General features: G+C 37.6%; 1 protein-coding gene across 10 annotated transcripts in view; it reads left to right on the top strand.

Moving 5' to 3' along the window:
• LOC126376923 (low-density lipoprotein receptor) overlaps positions 1-24,625 on the top strand; it is a 217,859-nt gene that overhangs the window by 166,414 nt on the left and 26,820 nt on the right. For 2 of the 10 annotated variants that reach the window (XM_050024517.1, XM_050024531.1), the window contains exons 1-2: positions 8,759-8,901; positions 16,906-17,098. The exons of 7 other annotated variants lie outside the window; for them this stretch is intronic. In XM_050024517.1, the coding sequence (XP_049880474.1) occupies positions 16,981-17,098 (118 nt within the window). In that variant the 5' untranslated portion in view covers positions 8,759-8,901; positions 16,906-16,980. Of the gene's footprint in view, positions 1-8,758; positions 8,902-16,890; positions 17,099-24,625 lie in introns of those variants that run through there. One more of the 10 variants, XM_050024524.1, reaches the window with a different exon arrangement.

Below are 24,625 nucleotides of genomic sequence, written 5' to 3'. Positions count from 1 at the left end.
AACCAATGAGTTATTAATTTATCTTGAGTGCAGTTTTCACTTACGTAGATGGCTCGACCATTATAGACGGCGATACCGCTTCCCACTTATCACGTTGGTCTAACAGAAAGCTCGTTGAGGCGTGGCCCGGGTACTTAGTTCATCTTGTGATAGATGCACCTCTGACTCCCCCAATTGGCATATAGTCTTGAGCAAATGTTATGTTATGTTAAGCAAGATAAAAAATAGACAAAAACGTGTATGTCGTAAAACATTAATTCTAACCAAGTAGATTAAATTAGGCACAAAAGGAGGTTCACTTAGTTTCATAATGGCGCTCATGGACGGCCACTGAAAGAAAATTAATTTATACGTCGACCCGCTTAGTAGAAAAATTACAAAAGGTAATTAAACAAGACGTCCTTCTTCATTAGCCGAGCTTGGACGCCTTTGTTGTCTCTAATGAATTTATATTCATTCTTCCCAGCAGTGGGTTTCGTCAGTGTTATATCACTAATATATTATATTTTTCATTAAAAACAAAGACTAGGAGTTATCATATTGCACATTACTCCTTCATGAGTACGAAAATAATGTACTTTACATGTCGTATAATTGGATCACTAATTGTATCATCATGTGCGTAGTGAAGTCGACAGGCTGGTTACTCACTGTATGCTACGCATTTTCAATACCCGGAGACCTTGCTACTTCAGGCTTGTGCTTATTTATGAATGTATGTATCTAATACTTTACTCATTTATAAACAGTAAGCATTGTTTAACCCCACACATTCTAGAGAGGAAAGTTAAGCGGTGTTTCATAATATGGCTTCTATTCAAAGCACTTCATTTCTTTTCCATCACGTATCCTCGTTACAAAATAATCTGTCACGAGATCTTTCCGAACTAAGTAACTAACCTATAAGATCCCACTGCTGGGCAAAAGGCTCCCTTTCCTCTTTCCATTTTCCGCAGTCCTGCGTGGCTGCGGAGTACGCCAGCCAGACTTTTCCGAAATATGATCGAAAATATTTCAGTAGCATCGCAATGACCTATGGACTAATAGATAACGTTATCAAAAAGGGAACTCGGCCATTCGTGGTGTATTTATAACCTATGTGACACACGTATTGTTATTATCGGAATAAATAATAGCTTTGTGACATTACACTTGCATTGTTTTGAGGTAATTAATGTAATCTTTATTGAGATACTTGTGGCGTAACAAGTTACATATAGAAGAATTTGACAATAACGCAAGTACTTACGCATACATAATAGAGTTTTGAACCGAAAAGAGGGCTAAGTCATAAGTGACGCACTTAAAAGCCTCTTAGGACCAAAGTTTACGTAAAGGATACGACTCATTCATTTAAATATTTATGCTGCATAATAAAGGTATGTAACCTCATCAGGTGGAAGATTTGGAGAGATGTAGACATCTTTTGTCAGAAAACATTACCTTAGCATCAACCTTTGAACTCTTGTGAAACTTTTGTATAATTTCCAGTGTTTCTAAACAAATAGGTACATGTTAAAAATTGGTTGTTAATATTCGGAATTACGGATCGTCGTCAGCGTTCCGTCGTTCCCGCTTGTAGGTAAGCTCGGTCGCCGTCCCCTTTAAACACCTCGTCTCGGAAACTTTTCCAATATTTTTTTCATCACGTTTGTCAACTTCCACGGGCGGATCACGTCGACAAACAAACAATATTTCCCCCGCCAACGCGAGTTTTTCAAACTCATTTCCATTCGGAGGCGCGTCTCCTACAATTTATTGACTCCTAAACCTGACAGGAGATATCAGAGTTAATCTTTGATAGAATTGGGCCTACCTATTTAATTGTGCCGAGGCGACGTTCCGTCTTCGTTAGCAGAGCATCGCTTTTCATTAGTCCCGTCTTGACAGTCCAAGTTCTAGTATCTATGTCACATGCGGAACTTCTTTTAGGTAACTTCGTCGACAAGTTCTAACGAATGTGTGAGTTAACTACTTTTCCATACGTACAATTATATCTTTGTAATGTCTCAAGGGAACTAACGAACTAGCGCTCCAATTTCGTTATAATAATTAAGGAAATAAACCCAAATGAATTATATATGTAGGTAATTATTTTACTTTTGCTTGTATTTTTATATTACACGGTTATTGTTTCGATGACGTATTAAGAAGTAAGTAAGTATACCGAAATAGAACGAAATATTGATAAGCAGAATGAAATCATAAAAGAAATCGATTTGCCAGGACTTTAGAAATGTATTCCCCGGCTATATAGGTTGTGAGAAGCTGCAGTAGGTTTAGGCGGATGAGACGTTCGTTATGTAAAAATTGACGATTCCAAGTGTAACTATGTTACCTACTGAATAAAGATATTTTTGAATTTTGAATTCGTTTCAAGTTTTTGATTAGAGTTTTGCGACGGGTTGTCATGGAAACGGATTTGACCACAGATTAATTACTTGACTGGATGATGGAGAGAGCTATCGGTACTAAATTTTTAAATGGAAACTGACCCTGCCCTTGGCGAATGATCTGTAAACAGAATAATTTATGAGGTCGAATGGAATCTTTACAAAATTAAGGTTGAAAACGATTTTATAAATTGGTTTTCTGCACCAACCAATCCAATAAACTGCCAATAATTAGATTCATGTTTGAGAAAGAATTAGTTTGGTAATAGGATCAGTCAAGACAATTTGTAATTTTGTTTTTTTTTGTATACTTACTTTTTAAGTACCTATCTCTACTTTTATAAGCGAAAAAACGAGAAACAGTGTAAAATACCTACCATAACCATTTTCTCATGAAATAAACTATCAAGATTTCACTTAATACTACCATAGAATAAGGAATAATACTATGGTTACTACACCGCTGCAGTGCTGGAGTCAGTGTGTTGCATGGTGGTAACTTCACTTTTTTTTTCTTCAAATTTACTAATTTATTTTATAACCATCATTTTGTATTACAATTTCATAAACTGCACCTAGCAATATTTAAAAAAATCTATACCAAACAGAGTTCAACATAATGTGTTTGTTATCCAATCCAAAGATGTTATATTTGCTCCATAAGCTTTATAGGTAAGTTTACTTTAGCATACTTAAGTTTAGTCGGTCAACTGTCCACTTGTAGACTGCGGAACAAGTGTTCACTATCGGAGCAAACTAGAACGTTAGATAGGTAGGTATATCAGTAAGTAGGTCGTGCGTATCCGGACACTTACTATCGGTTGACTATTGTCGCTGTTATAACATTAATGTCATCCCATCGCATCATATTTGCATTATGTAACATAAATTCAGGTGGATGAGGTTGGTAATCCACGTCTGAGACCACATGATAGAATTCAGGCGCGTTTTTCCCCGCGGCACGTGTTTCGCGCCACGCGCAGCGCGAATTATATTGAAGGCTCCGACCAATAGCCGTACGACGTTTATCCACGTCGATAGAATTCGCTACGTCTATTGGACAAAACTCTTTCTTTTTCTGTCTATTTGCCCTCCGTAGCCGTGCATAGGTAGGCCAAGTTAGAAATTGTTTTAAAGATGTTCGTCGATTTAGTATTTGAATGTTAACATAGTTGTCAAGAAATAACTGTATAATTAGCAACAGTTTCCCAAATCAAACTACGATACATCAGTAGATTGCAACGATAAGCAATCAAAAATATTTTAAAAATGAATTTATTCTGACTCTATTAATGTTCTATGTGTGCATTATTACGACAAAAAAAAAACTTAGGGTTCGTAGACGGTATTGGCAGTATTAGCGTATTAACGTTATTGCATCGCATTCTATTAGCACTTTACACCTACAAACGTTCCTAGAACGATACGGATTAAAGATTATCCCAGCGGTTTAGGACAGTTTAGGCTGGAGATAGCATAGTGCGACACTGCTGGGTATTTTAACGCGGCGATTTCCGAGTGTAAGGATTGTAATACACGTTAGGTTTTTCGTCACGTTCCGAGATCCGAAGGCACGACATAACCATCGAAAGGTGTTCGTGTCATGTACATAAGTTGCTGTTTAGAATTGTGATAGTCAAATCGCGCTTCCCTAACTGCCCACTTCAGGCCTGTAGTCTTAAATTTTGCACCGCTCAAGAGCCCTCAGCGCTCCCCACTTGTCCGGCCACGTAGTTAAAACCATCTGAGGCAAACCTACAATAAGTCATGTCAAATAAAGAACTGATAAAAGTGCTTACGTGTAATGTCGCCCTTAATTTTTAAGTGTCCAGACTTTTGTCTGTTTGTTTTTGTTTACATTGTAATATGGAAATGACTAGTGAGAACACGGAAAAATAATGACATTTTATAACGGTAATGAAAAGGAAGCGTAGCTTGCTAAGTGACATTGATAACTAGTCATAATATTTTCATTATATTGGAAGTCGCGACGCAATTTTAGATGTTTTCTATCTCCGGTCCGAGATAAAGGTCTATTTTTGTTGTTGTCACGTGTAACATAACTTAAATACAACAAGCTAATACTCCACATTATTTCTTGTGATAACACGCCACTAAGCCAGTACACGAGGTTCGTACAATTTGATCCTTTAGCTAGCTAAGAACTCAAATCTTTCCTATTTAGGTACTATTAGTATTGCAGTCATGACGTAATAATCCGTTTCTAGAATACTACGACATCCGCATTCAAAAAAAATTGCGGACTTATCAGAAAGTTAAAGGTCGATGCCGTCAGTAACTTCAAACATGGATTTTGAACTTTTTTAATAAATAAAGGATAAAGTGTTACGACACGAAGTTGGGTTCGCTGTCATAAAAGTCTTATTCGAAATAAAAGTGGGGGATTATCAGTAAGGGTTGTTGGGGCGTTCCTTAATAGTTTTCAATCTTGAAGCGCTGAACAAATCTGGGGAGACATTTACTGTAGTATACGAGAATGGTTTGTACATAAAATATCCCTGGAAGAGACATCGTCGGCCCTCGTTGAACCCATTACTGAGGTGACACTATCGGATAGACGTCAGCCGCCTACCTATAATGGCAAGTGTCTTATGCCTATTAGAGTATATACTTAAATATATAATATGTTTCATTTAAATTATCTCTAGTTATTATAAGTAATTACGGACGGATCTGTCCTTTATAGAGATAAAGTATGTCGTGAAATTCTAAAAAACGTTGTCATCATGCTACAAATTCGATTTTACATAATGTCAACAACGTCTCTAATACTAAAGTAAAATAATTATAAATACATTACAGATCTTCTTTGCTAAAATCTACTTTAGATTAAGCTATACATCCCACAGACTACTTCAGTAAATGGAGTAAGAAGTCGTGAGCGTCAATAAGCAACTTCACGGCGACGTAATTTAGCCACACTAGACATTTTTATCTGAAATGTAAACTCGAGGCAATACCGTTTCTTGGGCGAATTTTATCCCCCCAGTGCGTCAAGATTAAGGATTAAGGTTTAGATTCGCCTGCGGACGGATGTAGGATTTCAGTTACAAATTAACGAGGGAGTCAGTCATGTGTCAGGGTGAGAAGCCTCATTGCTCAGAGTGACGTAACATGTGTGTGCGGCTGACACCAACGTCTGACACTCTGCTTTTGATAAGTGTGAACATCATGTGACGTCGCAAGCGATTAGGTAAGATTCGGATTACAATTTACACACTTGAACGGAGCCAGAAAATACTTCGCACTTCATTAAATTTGTATACTTAGGTAAACATTCCTGGAATCGCGTAGGCGGATCATCTGGCTTTTGTTCTTAGTTTCTAGTTAATATATAGTTTGTATATCAAAGGGAACTTACTGAAAATAAGCCATTTAATTGGCAGTTAAACATCAAAAGTTCAGACGGTTGAAGCTTAAGATTCACATACGTAACATAAACAGTTTATATACTTACGTCCTACTGCTGAGCACTGGCCTCCCCTCAATCAACCCAAATTAAGATTCAGGGAACAAAAAAACGATTCCGAACAATACCTTGAATGTGTGCTTTTAAAGTCGAATCTGCTCTTTTTGTAGGGTTTAAATGGGCACATTGAGCGTCCAGTTCGAACGGGCAATTATCTTCCTGATGCAATTCCGTGCTGACTCCGATAAGAGACCAGTTACCGAGACGCAGTAAGCCCCGACGATTTAGATAAATAAATTGGTACTTAAATACAGACATTTGCATCATTTATCGGTACAATTCCATTATTCGAGGAATTAATGAACCTAATATTTGTATTAATGTAATGTATCGCTGTGAACAATAATATTTTATGAAAATACACTTTTGAGTACAGAAAATAGTACTTGAATTGCATTTCGCTTTAATGACCCCAACGGCGAGTCAACGCAAAAATAACATTTGATATGTACGTGTAATTTTTTATAAGCTTTATTTAGTCAACGACCTAAATGAAAGTGTAATGACTTCAAATGGCTGGCTGTGTATTTAATATGTCAGGTTAATAATAAGCAGTTACCATTAAGGTACATTGCAAGACCAGTCTAGTATTAGATTTTTGCATAATTCACTGGAGCCTACTTGGCAGGTATGCTACCTGTCTGATGCAATTGCTACGCTATCGCGGTAAGAAAACTCAGATCGAGCTTTCGACTTGCGTGCACGCTTATGTGTGAGTGCGTGTTCTGGAATAATTGCACTGACGCAATAAATCATGATGGCGGCATCATAAACAAAGAACAATTTCACCGGAATTTACAACTTTTTTGCCGATCTTATAACAAGTTAATAATTAAGTATGTTGTCCTCTACCAGTTGCAGTGCCCTTACCGGGTCCATGTTAACTTACTTCTGTATTTTTATAACACCACAAATTGTACGAACACATGGTCGCAATAAAACATTTATATTTCTATTTCTAAAAGTTTTAACGGAATGGTAACCTTGTACAAGTAATTGCATTTTGTTTAAGTAGTGCATGTTCTCAGTCCTTTCAATCTAATACCTAATGCAACAACAAATTGTTAGTTCAAAATATAGCTAGACTTTTTAGTTGAGTACTTTCATTGTTTTTGTCATCGGGTCAAGTTATTCAAAAATGGCACGTCAGGTATAAACCCACGAAAAAATATCGCACGCGCGTTTTTCACATTCCATTAAAGTTACCATGTTGTGGCTTTGGATTGAATACTAAAAACCCGCTTCAATCAAATCGTCCAAAAGCTAAATGAATTTCCCAACAATATTCAATTTTATTTCTGTCGTGCATTCGTGAAAATTAAAGTTATTACGGGAATTTCAACAGATCCGACGGAACTTGCAGTCAGATATTTGACAGACAAGAATAAGCATTTTAACTTTGTGCAAACAGCATACATATGCACTTTGAACCACCGCGATACAGGTGATCCCTAGTGCAGGGCTCGCTGTTCATCATCATCTCCCTAGCGTTAACTCGTTTTTCACAGGGTCCGCTTACCTAACCTGAAGATTTGACAGGTCTGGTTTTTACAGAAGCGACTGCCTGTCTGACCTTCCAACCCGCAGAGGGAAAACCAGCCCAATACAGTTTAAATCACATACGTCTGAAAATGCATTTCTCGGAAATGTGGGTTTCCTCACGATGTTTTCCTTCACCGCTAAGCACGTGATAATCATTTACGATCCAAACATGAATTCGAAAACAAGCGTTCTACCAACTGGGCTACGGCGGCTCGCTGTTAACAGTTTAAATTGTACTTTGTCTGATTAATAAATTACCTACAGCACAAAGAAAATATTTTTCATACAGAAACAGCATAGGTATTCCCACAAATAGCTACCGGTCTTCGTCGTTACGTAACCATTGATTTTAGAACTTTGAACTATGTAGATAATAAATGCACTAAGTATCAGGTACTACGTTCTATCACGTGTTGCGTGCGAAAATTGACCGACAAGTATTCGAATTTAGCACAAGTGAGTTTAGGAACGAGTTAGACCAAATAAATTATATGGTAAAGTATGAAGATACGATTTGAAGACTTGAAAACATGTGTCCATTTTCACTAACTTACTTATTTGAAAGTCTTAAATTGTTTCGAGGCTTCCAAGAATTTCAGGAGCCAATACAATCTTATTATATAACATGCATTGTGTCTCCAAAGTTGATTGGTCTATGAACAACTAGAAGCCCTAACGTAGGTAACTTTGTTGGTAGATAGATAGATAGAAGCTTAAAAGTAAATAAATAATTCTATGTGTTCTCGCAAATAAATTGATTTGATTTGATTTGATTTAAAACCTATATTGAAGCCTTTTGGCCTTTTTCTTGTATATTGATCAAATCAGATAGATATATAATAATAAGGGTAATTTTTAAATAAAATGCGACAGGAATTAATTACGGGACTTAAACATATCTGGTGAAGAGTACTACTACTACGAGTGATACCTACTATACGTATGGGTACCAATGTCTACCCGTTCGGGGATACAGGCATGCTATGTAACGTTGCTGTGTGTTAAATATAATTAGGTAGGTACTAGTTATCCAAACAGTACTGCGTAGAAAATTAAAGCCGTGTGTCGAAGTAGGTATAATTAATCCCGAATCGAAAGGCGTCTTGTGCGACATGGACTGATTCCATGGGATTTTATCGATTCCAACACGCGAACTATAGTGGCGGTAACGATAGCGACCCTTTTCAATAAAAATCACATTTTCTTTCACAAGTCGGGTGTTGGTACCTCGGTGACATTCATGGCGGAGTTTAGTGACTTCCGAAGTAGCAGGTTATCAGACGTGAGGAGAGAGCTGGGGGGTGGGGGGAAAAGCTGGATGCTGGTGGTGGATCGCGCCCCCGCATTCGCGTCCCGACTCCCGGCGCGCTCGATCGCGCCCCGCGGCCTTCCATTCACGATTTATTTACGTGCCATCATTTTATTTACAAACGCGACAGCTTATTCGTATTCTAACACTCCGAGTGCCGAACGAAGGTTTGTTGTGATACTTAAAAGTGACTCAGTGATTTTTGCGGTTCTCTTTTACTAAACGTGTATATAACTGTCATTGTATTTTCTCGCTTTTGTATTTATTAGTAGAGCTTTTTTTTGTAGGTTGATTTATACAAAATAAATAATCTTCCTTACTAAATAAAATGTAACTTTTAATAATAAAACATTCTGAAAAGTAGGCATTGCCTGTAACGAAAACAACGTTTTTGTATGTTTAAAGAAAACAAAATTTCATGTACGTATACATTCAGCAAATCAAATAATATCGAAGCATAAGTACGGCAATAACAGTGTGAAATGAAACCCCTACACAATTCGTGGCGTACATACTTATTTTGAGCGCAATGCTTACCAATTGTTTCATTTCTGGTATTCTTGCGAAGAATAATAAGAGTAAGCAATAAACTTGACACTATGGAATGTTCAAACTTCAAAATGAGTTGAACCAATTCGTCTTTATTATTATAAAGTAACATAGAACAAAAGGTGTTAACAGGTCCTGAGCTAAAATACCGTAGAAGGTGGAACAATTAAATTAGAACTGGTAATAAACAAGAACCCCACGGCATCTTAACGGTTTATCACATAAATCCAGGCGGGTCAGTCCTTAATCGATCGTTGTCTATTTATAAAGTGATCCACCTTATAGCCCGTTTAAATACATCAATTCAGCCTTCCATCACAGTCAGATGTCGCCTCCATAATTTTTCACGCGGCAAGCAATTTATTTTGATTTACGGTGTTGGAGAAAATTGATGTTCAAGTCTAGACTGAGACAGTTTGAATATTTTCTAATATCACCCCTCATGTCGATCCGCGTCATCGTGAAGTATTTGACGAGAATAAAATGGGGTGTTCACCTTGGGTCCGAGTACTTCTTAATATCTTCTCCTCTAGCAACTCTCTAGAGTGGTATTCGATGATACCTGACAAGCGCGGCAATCGCGTGTTATTTGATTGAGCCGTACGCCTCGTACGAGTGTCGTTGGAGTGGCGGGTTGAAGGGATGATTTTTTTCTCAGTTTTTTTTTACCTACCATACGACACCTATACTACCTACTATATACGAGTAGGTATAAAGAAAAGGGCAAAAGAAAGTACGTTTAAAAAGACTTACCTACATTCGATATCTTCTGCAATGTTTTGGAAGCTTCTTTGTTACCCTTTCTTCAGCTACCTTGGTACTTACTCTAGGCACTCAATTACAGTACCCACTATTCATGAGAATCTGTATTATATCTGAATAGTCATTGTTGCGGGTAACTGTAGTTAGATAATACCTACCGACCGTCTTGCATTGGGATTCACGGCATACGGTCTAATCATGATTCCATCTCCAATATATACCTTCGTAGATTAGTTCCGATTCTCTTGCATGAAATTTCGTAGCAGCAAATTCAGTTTCGACGTCCATCAATTTGCATTATTAGTCAGCGAAATTGTTAGAAAGCGGTGAGGTACGAAATTTGATTATTTATGGTTGAGGATTATCCATTAATGATAGCAAAGTGTCTGTCGCCCTTTCGTTCTACTTGAAGGCAGCCGAGCAATGTGGCCTGCGCGCACGCGCCGTAAAAACTATAAAACCGCGCTTTCGATCCGGACTCCTGAGCAAGTTTCTATCTCAGATGTTAGCGGGGTACACTCGCGTACTAAATATGTCGCATAATTAAGATAATTACGAGATTACCCCATTTAAATAATTGCTCTGGAAAACAAATAAGTAGATGAATGTGATCTCTGTCCAAATGACAGATCTCATCAAACATTCTACAAGAAAATTAATTAGATAATCGCTTAACCTTACTCCAGAATTCAACTATGTACTAAGTGGCGGACATCAAAGATTCTTGTGAAATTTGAAGAAGCTTCCAAAGTTTCCCCTCAATTTCTTATTAAATAGCGGCGTTTGGTGTAACGAGAAATTCCAAAATGGAAATTGAGTTTAGCGGTCGAGTGTACCGATCAATCATACTGCTAGTACATGATATTACAAGAAAAGTGCTTCTATGAAATACGCGATCCATCCAAGCAGGATCTACAGCTTTCTTTATACGTCAACGACCTTAGAACCCTTAGACGTGAAAACGAAACTAATTTGCCCTCAGGCTGATTTCGGAGATGGATATCATATTTTTTGTTCAGTTCTGTAGAAAATTTATAGCTTTACTCTGGTAGAAACCTTTGAAGTCAGTGTTGAAAGTAAAAAAATATTAACAGGCTTGTTTGTGATAAAATGCGAATGTTTAAAACAACTCTCGGAGGTCCATTTCGGTATCGCTAAAATTAATTACACCGTTATTGCAATTAATTACCCTATTAATTATCGGAATGTTTTTAATTTATTTTATGTTTACACATAACGCTATGTTGCATTATCATGCATACAATGTTGTTATTAGCAATTCAATATTTATAGGTAATCTGTGTACTTTATTTATATACACTTTGACTTACATGGTACATCGCAAACCTATTCAGAATATAAATAAACTAATAGTCCACTCAGTGTAATAGGTCACGGTCTGGCAGGAATGTCGCGTCCATAATTCACTTAAACTAGTTCTTGCTTGTGAACTAAGTTTTGGATCCCAGTGGATTTTCTATTTGGATAAAAAGTAGGTACTTTTCTAAGCTAGACACGAAGTTTTAATCTTAACGACCTAGGTCAAAGCATGTTGAATTATTTTTTGAAATCTGCAAAGATATTAAGGTGTTATTAAGGTTCTAAATATAAGAATACAAATAAGTCATCAATTTATATCGTACTTATAAACGCAGCAAATACTATCTACGTAGATAAACATCGGACGGCTGTTGGTCGAAGTCCTAGATATAATTCGCGACGCGCGCGGCGCGGGTGCTGTGCAGTCCCTGCTGGACGTTGTGTATCGCTGACTTGTCTATCAAAAATTTTATGTCAGCACAAATAGAAACTTCAGAGTAGTACTGGTTAGGGACAGGGTGTAAATGCTTCTAGGAACATCGGTCGTTATCTCAGGAATCACCAGTGCACTGCCCGTTTGAGCTCCAGACTTTTAACATCTAGATATCCCTGGCCATTTCAACTGAATAGTATAGAAGGAATCGATAGAATAATTTACGAGAACCCCGCTCTCTTTTGAAGTTTATACCAGCTTTGTTGTGTACTGAATATCTAAAGCTATTCGGCTAGTATGTGTTGTACGAGACTAACAAAGTTTTAGGTAATACCTGCCCCAGTTAGGTAAACGCATTGAATTTAGTTTACGTACAATGCAATGAGCAAATACGCAATTTGCTCATTGCGCAGCACAAGTATCTAATTCACTTAATACTAATAGAAGGAACTTTATGTACAAAGGTTTAAATGTGAAGGAACTGATCTAGTGGTCGCTACCGACAGCCACAAACGACTTTTTTAATTAGCGCACAAAGGTAAAAAAACGTGCGGCAGCAATATCGGATGCAAATGAAATGCATGAAGTAATTTCCATAGTGTAAAAGCATTGAATAGTGTCTAGCCCACTGACCCCTGGTCTACATACGTGTTTTTATCTATTCAAACTAAAACTACATTTTACGTTCGAAAATAAAAAAATGTTGCCAATAGTTTAAAATGAGAAGCTTGTATTTATAAAAACTCAAAACGCCTACAAAGCCGCGCGCTTGGAATTATTATGGGAGAGAACGGAATGAGAGCTAAAAATACCTGTAATTTTTGTTAAACCTCCGGAGGTTTTATCTCAATTATTCCAGTTCCCTATGTGCCTGTACAGTGATTAATGTTGTTCCTTAGATCCATTTAAACTTTCGATTTGCACAATGTTAATTAGGTTCGATGTGAATTTCGGGAATTGCATCGCGGTGGTAGATAGGTAGGTACTTTGGGTTTTATGAAAACAGAGTGGGTTGATATTTCCGAAGACATAGCCGCCTTTTAATGGCAGCTTCCGTTTGACATTGAAGGGGAGTTTGCAGAAAAGAAGGCGTGGCGTGGCTGGGGAGAGTGATGGGTGTGAATTTGACAGAGGTTGTTAATTATATGCCTGTCGGTCTTGCGATCCGCAGCGCCTTGCGGTCCCGGCGAAAATTACGACTCATGCCTCGTTTAACGCACGCAAGCGGTTTGATGACGCCGTAAAGGAAAATTTAAGGTTGATTGAAAGATATTTCCTTATCCTGTTTAATTTTCCCTCGGGTGCGTCTTAAAGTAGAGATAAAGTCGACGTCACGCCCTTGATAGTAAACGAATAGATAAGTGACCTAAATTCGAATAAAAAGCATCGATTTGCGCATTCTGATCACGTGACGCTGGAATCTAGGCTTGAATAATAATTGTTTCGTATACTAGCACTTTATCAATATTGTTTATCGTTTACGGTAAATAAATGAATTGTGATTAATTAGACAATCTATCTTATTCTAAGTTCCTGGAATATAGTACAAGTCCGAGTAGAATAATAGGTAGGATGCTGTAATTGACGACTTCTTGAAGTTGCCAGTAATTAATATTCGAGTCAGCCCGATCCATCGGATCGTACACAGAAATAGCCAAAAGTTGGAAACGACAACTGGGTGATCCGAAACTGTGGTAGGCAGCTGTCAATCTCTAGACCTTTCAATCAATAGAGAGGGCGACGTGAGACAGTGTACTGACAAGAAAGGCGTGTTTATCTAGTTTGAAGAAATGTCGGGACATGCGGTCCCATTTTAGCTTTTACTCACGGTATATATATTACACGGTCTTTATTTTTGGGAATAAATCCCCAGACACCAGGGACGAATTTTATTCAAATGGCATCAGAAAAGCATTGGCTAAGTTCAACGATAAATCTTAATCCAAAACAGTTCGGAACTCCGTAGCTAGGATCTCGTGGGCACCGTGACAAAGTTCAGCGATTAAAAATATGAAAGAGACCTGGTAACCGCATCCAGTTTTCATGGATCTGGAGGGACGGTATGGCTACAGCTCTTCTCAATAGGAAACTTCGCTCATTTGACGCTTAACGAAGACCTACTTTGTGAAACAAGTTTTTCGCGTACACTCGAGAACTTTCCATTCAATGGCGTTAAGCTTTATAGGGTCAGGTTAGATGTAAGGGTGGGAGCAGGAAAAGATTACGATGTTTTTAAAAGGATAAGGAAAGTTCGAATCAAAAATATGAAATTGTGAATTTGCTTTACGATTGATTCTACTTTAACTCTCACATAATAACATTTTCAAGTTGTATTAATCGAACCCACTGAAATCGATTTTCGCAAATTACAATAACTTCTTAGAAATTGACACATTATCTGGATCTCTATCTAAATTGAACTAGTACAAGCCTGTATAAACAAGTTAACAGGGACTAGAATACAAGTTTGCAGTATCGGCATAATTATACCAGTTTCCACGCGAAGGACCGACCTACAAAAGGAATTAATTTAGGTACCTAATTGTGTGACCCGTATTCACACCTTGATTACAAGTGGCTCAAAATGTTACTTATTTAAGTCTGCAATTATTACAGAAATAACTAGTTTCCAAAGTTTTGTAATTGTACTGAACACAGCTTGTAATGTGTTATTTTCAAATAGCTTACCTAGGTACCTATCTACTTATTTTTACAATTAACTTACCGGTCATAATATATCTGATTAGATACGAGTTTAGACCAAAGACAAAATGTAATAACTGACAGTTTGAAAAAATAAGCGTCCATCGGAAATTATTCATATAATTACGTGCCTACGTATGTTATTCATTATTATTGATATCTATAACAAATATTTCTTTATCTGTGACCTTTTTTTCACCAAAGTATTGTTATTTGCATCCATTTAAAGTAACCTGTGACGTTATTTCATTCAACATATGGGATTACAATGTCGTGACCTTTTTTCACTGTGGCCTTACTATATTAACATTCGGACCGTGACTTTCATAATCTATACATAGGTATTCAATGGAAGTCATACGTTGTTGCTATCAAAGGTCGATCTTTGTCTTTGTATGGGCAGGTGAACCGACAAAAACACGAGTTAATTAATCATAACAAATCCTCACATAAACACCGACCTTTGACCTTACCCTCGTCGCAGTCAATTTAGCCACGAAAGGTAATAGTAGGTACCCCATCGCGAAAAAAAAAATACATACGACCATGATATAAGAAAATAACATGCATACTACATTCGAAATTTTCAAAATGAAAGTCTGTTTTGTTCTATTCTCAAAATGTTCGAAATAAAGTGTTAATAAATTGTCACCTCATTTAATGAACATTTTATAATTTGCGATTTTAATTAAGCAAAAGTAATTTGACCCTGTTGTGTGTAACGAAACGTTACTGTCTTTGGTGACGTATTGTCTGTGGTCTCTTGAGCCATCCCCTTTGCTGCATGTAAATGGCTGTCTTGCTTTGTGTCTATAATTAAAACATACTGCTAAATATCACAACCATTTTATTTAAATCCGACCTATGTAAACCAACAGGTTATGGGCCCAGCGCCATAATCCTGTTTCAGGTCGGAGTTGGAGAGGATATTATATGACGTGTGGTGGAGCGCGTCAGTCGGAAGGTTGTGAGAAGGAAGGAGCGAGGACGCCATTTTATTTCGTTTTCATGTGAAGTGCATGCGGTTGTGAAGCGAAATTTTATTATACGCTGTAACAATGGAGCGGTCGGCCTGTGGTGGCAACGGTATTAAACTACGAGGTTCAGACAACTGGACGGTATGGAAGTTTCAAACGGAGATATTGATACGTGCGAAAGGGAACTACGCATTACTTTCACGTGAACCAACCGAGAAGGAATTCGACGAAGACGCCAAGACTCAAGCTTTAATAGTTCACAAAATAGAGGAACAAGTGTTGTCAAATTTAACCACATGCAAGTCTGCACACCAATTGTGGCAAAAGCTTAAGACCATTTTTGAACAGGAATCGACAGTGAATAAACACTTATTACATACACAGTTTTATAACCTGAAATATGAAGGAAACCTTACAAGATTTTTATCTCAAATTGAAGAAATAGTTGCAAAATTGAAAGCTCAAGATGAAAAATTATCTGAAAGCATGATCATGACTAAAGTGTTAATGAGTTTACCACCTGAATACAGACATATAGTATCTGCTTGGGAATCTGTACCTGAAGACAAACAGACGTTTAATGAACTCTCTGCAAGACTTTACATTGAAGAATCAAGATTGTCGTCACATACTACATCAGAAGATGCTTTAGTTACCAGAACTAATAAATTTGTTTATAATCGGCTGTATTTCGTTAAAGATTCAATGTTACCTTACCTACCTACAGGAATTTTCGATTTTGCAATGACATGTATTGGCAACATAACATCAAAGTTTGAGAGAAAAATCGATTAGTAAATAGAGCCAATTAGCGTATGGTTTAAGCAATTCATCTAATGAGCACCCATAGGCACTTCTACCCACTATGTAAACAGAAAATCCAATCTGAGTAATATTTTATGGTCATAAAACTTTTGGAAAGCGACCTTCACGGGAGATAAAGGGTAGGGGAGGCTTATCCCTAGTTACCTGCTTTTAATTCGGCCACCTCCCAGTAGATTCATAATTTAAACTTGTAATATAGTTAGCCCATTAGTTGTTAGTCGAATTCATTACAGTGATCGTTTATTATACTAACCTTTTTTTGTTTCTGATTATTTTTCTTCAGAGAAATTTCTTTAAGGACTTCAGAGAAAAAAACTCAAAAGGACGTCGTTTCTAGTGAAATGGCTTTCTTTAAAAAAAGTTTTAAAATGAGTGAATACAAATTAGTTTTTTTCATTTGTAAGACCTTTTACATTAAAATGAAATCGGTTAAAATACCTACAAGAGCCCGCATAGTTCATTATGTTGCTTCGACAAATATCTTTTATTATTTTCGAATGCAATCAGATTTCTGAACAAGCTTGCCTAAGGACAAAAGAGAACCGTAAAAATCATCTAGCTTTTATGAATTCGATTCCAATCTTGTTCAATTCTTTTGCCAGCTGGAAAGACGCTGATGTAGTAAGTGTGTGAAGAAAATTGTGATCAGTGAATTCGATTAGACTGGAAGTGGCAAAATGGCGGCGTGGTGGGTTCTTTGGCTCACTATGTGCCTTCTGCTGGTGAATACCGAGGCATCGATCTACGATGACGACTACGACACGTACACCAAGGCTTACGACTACAAAAGCGCAGGTAAATAAACATATACATCTAAGGAATTTCCTGCTAATAGTCACTGGCTCGTTTCGTTATACGGAGTTAGGGCGGGCATATGATACTTTACTACGCTGTTCTATCTACGACTAGTACGCAAAGGTGATAGAGCTAGTAACAGCAACAACTATCAGTTTCACGCGTCCCAGAGGCTTCCGACCCTCTCTAACGACTATTGGTGTTACTTACCGGGCTCAACTTAACGTGCCCGCTGAATCCCGTAGAGTCACAGATCCACTGACCTCGTCGAACAACCAGCGTAACCAGATTAAGAGCTTCTCTCCTCACAAGGTAGGTAAATAAAGACAAGTTTAAAGCAAGAAAACTTCTGAAGATTAAGTTTAAAGAGAGTTCATCAAATTTTCACTGCAATGCAATAGTGAGTTTTCAAATTGAATTTCTTAACAAAACCAAAAGGTCAGTCGTCGTCTTCAGAACTAGATTTCCAATAGTTTTCAGTTCTTACTTATTCAATGGATTGTTCGAAGCGTTAACTCTGCTCTTCGCTGATGGTTGAACTTTTCAGTTAGTGTCTTATGTACTGGTAGGATGCCGTCGTTTTAAGTTGTGCAAGTTTAACGCCTATTATTGATCTGCTTGTATAGACAGGTTGTATATTATTGTTAGGTATTTCATTAATTCATCAATTGATCAATTCATGTCTTATAAATAATATTTTATTCAATCAAAATACAGTCGTTTCAAGATTAAAGAGACAGATCTGATTTACTTTGAAAGAGGGACTTTCCAGGATACGTTTACCGAAAACAATATAGATGGCGTTGTACAGCTTTAATGAGATAATTAAATATCTATTTTCTCATTGCTATTTTCGAATTATTTAAAACAAATAATGTAATGGCAAAAGGATATATAAAACTATTTGTAGCTTGATATTTGGATCACATAATTTGTAGAATGATGTTGATACCTATATTGCTGCTCTTTATTTCGATCAGAATAATAACGGGGGGAAGTTGTATTTGTACTTTGATGTAATAAAAAGGTTCAACATTTATATCCAAAAATAAAGATAAAAGATGCATATGTCTGTTATCTATGAAATTAAAAGTTTAAACAAAGAAATAGCTTAACAACGCCATCTATCGTGTTTTTGGGGAACGCCGATTGGAAAGACCCTCATTGGAAATCCTTCTCCATGAAGACTGCATCCATTCTCAAAAGAGAATTTATCGTCATGCATGTTTTCAATACATGTCGACTCAGTAACTGATACCTAACTGGGCTGAATCATACATTATTGGTAGTGATACGTACGTAGGTATGGCAGATTAATGTACCGCAAATCCGAATGTATCATCATCAGTTCATGTGTACTGGTTGAAGTATACTACTCCAAATAGGGAAATCCACATCCACATTGGGTAAAATTAAATGATGAATGAGTTTTTTGTGTAATTGAGTACTTTAAATCGATATTTTGAATCCATTTAGACAACTTTAAAGACTTCGATTGGATACTTAGTATTAATTGTATGTGGATATCGGAAGATGATCTCGATAGCTACTAAATGACCATACTGCACTATTCTCTACAACATATTAATAATAAACCAGATATAATTATAAAACTGTTGGAAGGTTATTCCGACGCCCTGTAGATCCGGCCAGCCTAAAATACATGCGCGAATTGTATGTAGTTTGGTGTTATGTCTAGGACGTACTATTGAGGTCAACCCTTTAAATAAAGACCCAAATAACACTCAAGAAAGGTAACATCAATGTAAGTCCCATTCTATTAAAAATCTTGCTTTGGAAGTGAAGTACCTAGGTATTCAACTACGCAGAGGTATTCCCTAGAGAAGGTACTTATATTTATAAAACTGTAATAATGCAACTTAACATATAAATTATTGCTTTATAGATAGCATTTGTATATTCGTGAAATGTAAATAAATAAATAAATATTATAGTTTTTTTTTTTGAGGTTTTAGTGGTTTCAAGTGGTGTCATTATACAACCACTAAAACATCTTTTTTTTTTGACGCGACTTATTTTAGATTTGCCGCAAATGGCATTACTACTTGGCCGGAAACTAAAACCTCAAAAACATTGGTAAACATTAAACATTGGTATTGTTAACCTAACCAACCACCAATACCAATAATAAGTACCAGTTCTTCTCTTAGAAGAAGAAGACCAGTTTATAATGCACTTCACTCATCACTTTAGACACCACCTCATCCCCTTGTCCAGGTATGGTAAGATACTCCTAACGATGATAAAATAATCATTGAATATTTACTCCAATTCTGAATACAAATTGCTTAAAAATGCAAACTAAAAACTTTACCTGCATCACAGACGCTATACATTTGAAATTGAATTCCCATGCGAAGAGCCCTAGACGGCCATTTCCTCAAAATGGGTTGAACAACGCCTGGCTTGGTGCATCGTTGCACAGCATTAGACCAAATTGTCCCCAAGATGGCAATAGCGTCAGGACGGGAAATTGTATTACAGCAGACAGTACGGAGGCGATGAGTGCATTCGTTACCGACTAAGTGGGAGCTTTCCAGCTTGCATACGTTACTTGTATTGTGTGCTGTTTGTGCTCCAGTTGCGTAAAGTATGTTTTATAACATCTGGGAACTTGTTATAGGTATGTCGTACTAGTGTTCTGTATTGAAACTCAATTTGTGTGTCTTAGAAGTTTAAACCTGTTGTCTAAGTTGGGCGTTTGGCGGTTGTGTCCATAACCGACATTACAACTGAAACAACTTTACAAATATATATATCTACATTTTCTATAAAGGTGTCGTCAACATTTGTGGCAAGTAGGTATAACAGTCAATAGTTCGTTGAATTACGTCTACATCTTTTACATTATGCATCTATTACATTTGAATCTCTATCAGTCCCAGCATTATGCTTTTTTTTTTGACGTGACTTATTGTAGATTTGCTGCAGAGGGCATGAAGGCTCTCACCCGGTACAACGTTTAAGACGAAGAAGAAGAGGGTGCCCAGTTGGGCGTTTTCCATGAAGAGATTATTATATGACTTATAAATCTATGGAAGGATTTTTTTTTTATTTAACTTAAGCTCACGACTATATTCCCAACTGGGTGAGGCAGAGGTACAATTAACGCATGATGAACTACGTACTCAGGCCTCATCCAGCTTTCTGTTAGACCAACGTGATCGGTGGTGAGCCGTATCGTTGTCGTTATATTTTATCCCTGCATTTTAATGTCTGTTTAAACGAGATTAACGTTAACTGCGCCCGGCACCCTTAACTGTATTTAGCTTGTCTTTTTCTTCTAACATCGCTTCAAGCCAATTAGGTTACCCTACCATCTCCCTACTCTATTAAGTGCCTATAAGAAGCGTTTACATTATATCTGCTCGGTTGGGGTATATACAGAGTGTTAGTGACATCGTAACGAATACTGAGGAGGATGATTCAGACCATGATTCTGAGTTAATATCAAGTGAAATATTCCGTCAAAAAATTATTGCTTTTTTTTTAGATTTTTAAAATTCCATACTTTTGCGACCGAAAATTCCACTAGATATCAACTCAGCATCATGGTCTGGATGAATCATCCCTCAAAGTTTTCGTTACGATGTTACAACACCCTGTATATCTTGTGTGGTCAGTTGTCTACGATGTTGTTTAAAAATCAAATGTAAATGTTAACGAAGTCGGTCAGCGAATAATTTGAACATTTAGAACTATGTATTGCAAGCTTTTCTCAGCTACCGAAAGTACCTAGGTACCTACCTATATTGTACGGTACAGAACTGTTTACCTGTATCGGTATTTAGCTAATAAAATAAGTTTAAGAGGCCTCCTAGCGGCTTGAAAACTGACGATTGAATTGAATAGTAACAGCGACGTGTTTATCAAATCAAATATTCTGTGTCATAGGAAATTTTGCACTGAAAGAATTGAGTGAAAGGACGAGTCTGAAATTAACTCAATATTCCTCGGAAAAGAGGGAAAGAACATGAGGATACAGATATAATAAAAACCCTTAAGCTCAAGCTATGAAAGAGAATGACGGGCGCAATTTTTATGGGAAGTTTATAACATGTTTCGTGACTTGATTTCTGAAATATTGTGCAAAATCATGAACTTCGCGCGCACAAAGAGTGATCCAAACAAGAAAAATGTGCGTTGGTTTTCAATACAGGTTGCATATAGTTTGTTACAAAGCTCTTTTGAAACACAAAATCCTTAGTTCCTTACTTACAAAAATTCTGACACATTCGATGTAGAGAAATTAAAGAAAGTTGGTAGGTACGCGTACCACGTTTTTCGGGAACCTAGGTTTAACCTTTTCCTGATAAGTACCGACAAGACCTACATATCATTATAATAATGAGGAATATATAAATAATATGAGTAGACATAAGTTGTCTAGTGTGGTGTATATAACGCGATCCTAATATCACTATATTTAGTCGAAACTTACATGAAAATATTACCATTAAGTATCCCCTTCACAAATTAAAACACAAATATCTGAGTCATCATCATCACTTTAATAGGTACGCTCTTGTCGGTGCAGCATTTTCCATGCTACTTTTTTATAGAAAAAAAGTGGTTTCCCTCTTGCCTTCCGCCCTGCAGCACTCTGTCTGACGCAAGTGGGATGGCGCCCAGAGTAGTCTATTACAAAGCCATACTAGGACTCCTGTCCTCCGCCTCTAAATAGTACTGACAGTTACTGCTGCCCTTTGTCAGGTTCCAGGTTACAGTCCCTGTGACTTGCCCTTTCCGTCCGAAATATCTGAGTAATAATTATAGATAGGTAGCGTATCGCATTTATATCCAATTATGAGGTTGTACCTAGACACGAGTAGAGTAGTTTCGTAACTCATGTTAAAATGCTCAGTAAGTATATTCTCTCGAGCCGGGAGCATTAAGTGTAACTTGATACTTATTGATGAGCGTACAACCATCTCATGTTCAAGTAAAGCCGTTTACTTTCTTAATAGACATGGTACATATTTGTTGTAATAAACTAAATTGAGTGTTCCTGATTGAATCAAACAAACTCAATACCAACAACATCGAAAACCGGGGATCGAAAGGCTTCTGAGGCAATTTCGCGTTGGGCAATTTTTGTTACCAACCATTTTACGTTAGAGTGATTTTGTCCCACGGATAGACATCTCTAGCGAATGGGCTTATCGGGTAGGCGACGCGACATTTCTTCGATTTACCCACTCCTGCGATGTTGCTTCGGACACTAAGACAGCCGTTTATAGCTTTTTCCTGCGACCTCTTCCTCCTTCGATCTTGTCTCACTTGATTAGTGATTCCAAGTTATCGGTCCTAACAACAAAGTAGGTAGTCGTCCAGAACCCAATTTTCCTAATGGAGCCGTTTCCAAAGGATTAATTAACTGTACAGTACTGAATAATCTATTCCATAGACATAAATACGTGTAGAGCTCTCATGGACTTAACCGCGATTAATGTGCCGATTAGGGTAGCAGTGACTTCTAATTCCACGGTATGTTAGGTAGAATCACAGATCCCACTCGCATTATGATCCATTTTGTTAAGCTCTTGTTTCCTTGTTTATGTAACCGGTTGAATTTATGTAATACTTATGACATTTTTTTAAGTAGGTACCTGGTGTACCTAGTTGTAGGTTTGAACGAGTTCTTTAGTCTAGATACCGGCTAAGCTACATACACTTACCACAAAGCTACATAAGAAGCTCACGTAAAACATTAATGAGCGAGTAAACGCGATAAGCGCTAACTCGTACAAGGATTGAAGCATGATACCTGCGCGTTGAAGGAGTTCGCATTAACATTCCAGTGCAGGGCACGCAATAATGTGGGTATTACATAGCTAACGCTTCACTCGAGCAAATGGGTTCACCCCGCGAGGGAATACTGGGGCCCACTACCTTTTAGCCCACCCGGCCGGTACCGTCGTAAGTAGCAGATTTGTGGACATTAGCAGTCGACGGCCCACAATCCAAAGGAAAACGACGACCTCGAAAACACATAAGTAAAGCATTTTAGAAAACCGTGGTTTTCCATAATATAATACTTAGGTACCGTCTATGTTCCGGAAAGGAAAACAAATTCTGTGTCATAAATGGTTATTAACGAAATCGGCAGTTTATAAAACACTCGAGAACACACCTTGAGAATCATTGAGGCTTAATTTTTTAGAAACACGGGCTTGTAGAACGCCACAATCTCTGATGGTACTTGAATTTATAGCTGAAACTCCAGCGAACGGCCACGCATTCAGCAGTAGGGTGATATTATTCGGCGGGTGCGTTTTGTTTACAAATTGCTCGGCGGCGCGTGCCTCGCCTCGCCTCGAATCACCTCAAGATAAAGCGGCTGCTGGTACCCACCGATAATTTTCTTCAACCTTGTTTTATACGCACGTTGCGCGGTGATTTCAGCCGTAAATGGATTGATCCAGTTTACGACTCCCCTGTAGGCTAAAACAAGAACACTCGCGTAAAATACAAGAATTTTACAAAAACAACATTGTTAAAGTACACAATAACAACATTGTTACTGACTGGAGCCTCTGAAGCCAACTCATTTTAAAAAACTGTAAAGTGTTAAGTGCTGACTTGAAAATATTATAAAACATTTCAAAAATATACTGACTTATAAGTGATGTTCCCATTAATCTTGCAGAAGTAAGCGGATGAAAAAAAATATTTTATATTAGGTACCTACGTACTTATACATTTTGCCGTTCAGTTGCAAACTGTGTTCTCTAAATCAAGTTTTCCATTTTTACGAGAACATTTGGAAAGGAAAGTTCGAAGTGAGTTATTATTGTACGAAAGTGCTAATACCTACGCTACGTTTGAGAAGCCCAAGGAATACTTAATACATTGTAACAATCTACGAGGGGAGGTCAAAAAGTTCGCGGAATGGAGGGGTTGGAGGGGGTTGGTTTGCTCGTACAGGTAGCCGCTAGTTGCACACCTCATTAACAGTATATGTACCAAGTTTGAAGCAAATCGGGTCATTAACGTTTGAACTATCGACCAGCAAACAAGTGAATCGGGAAGAACTCAGCGAATATGGAGAAAATTGAACACCGCGCCGTCATTAAGTTCCTCACCAAGCAAGGAAAATCCGCTCAGACGATTTTTCAAGAGCTGTTAGCAGTTACAGCGGGCTCTGCCCCTGGTAAAACCATGGTTTACAAGTGGCATAGTCTTTTCAAGCAAGGAAGAGAGTCGATTGAAGATGACCCCCGCTCCGGACGGCCCATTGAGGCCACCACACCGGAAATCATCGAAAAAGTGGAGAAACTTGTATTAGAAGATACCCGCTTGAAGAAGAAGCAGCTTGCAGCAATGGTCGGTGTATCCGAAACAAGTATTTTAAATATCCTACATCAACATCTTGGGATGACTAAGGTCAGCGCAAGATGGGTTCCAAGAATGTTCACGCCACTTCAAAAAAGCGAGCGTGTCGAGTGTTCTCGCCGGTTTTTAGAGCTCTGTGGAGAGAATAAGGAAGAAGTTATGGCCCGGATT

This window comes from Pectinophora gossypiella, chromosome 2, assembly GCF_024362695.1.
Source record: "Pectinophora gossypiella chromosome 2, ilPecGoss1.1, whole genome shotgun sequence".
Classification (NCBI taxonomy): domain Eukaryota; kingdom Metazoa; phylum Arthropoda; class Insecta; order Lepidoptera; family Gelechiidae; genus Pectinophora; species Pectinophora gossypiella.
The sequence above is the reverse complement of the archived record's forward strand: the minus strand, read 5'-3'. Positions and strand labels throughout refer to the sequence as shown.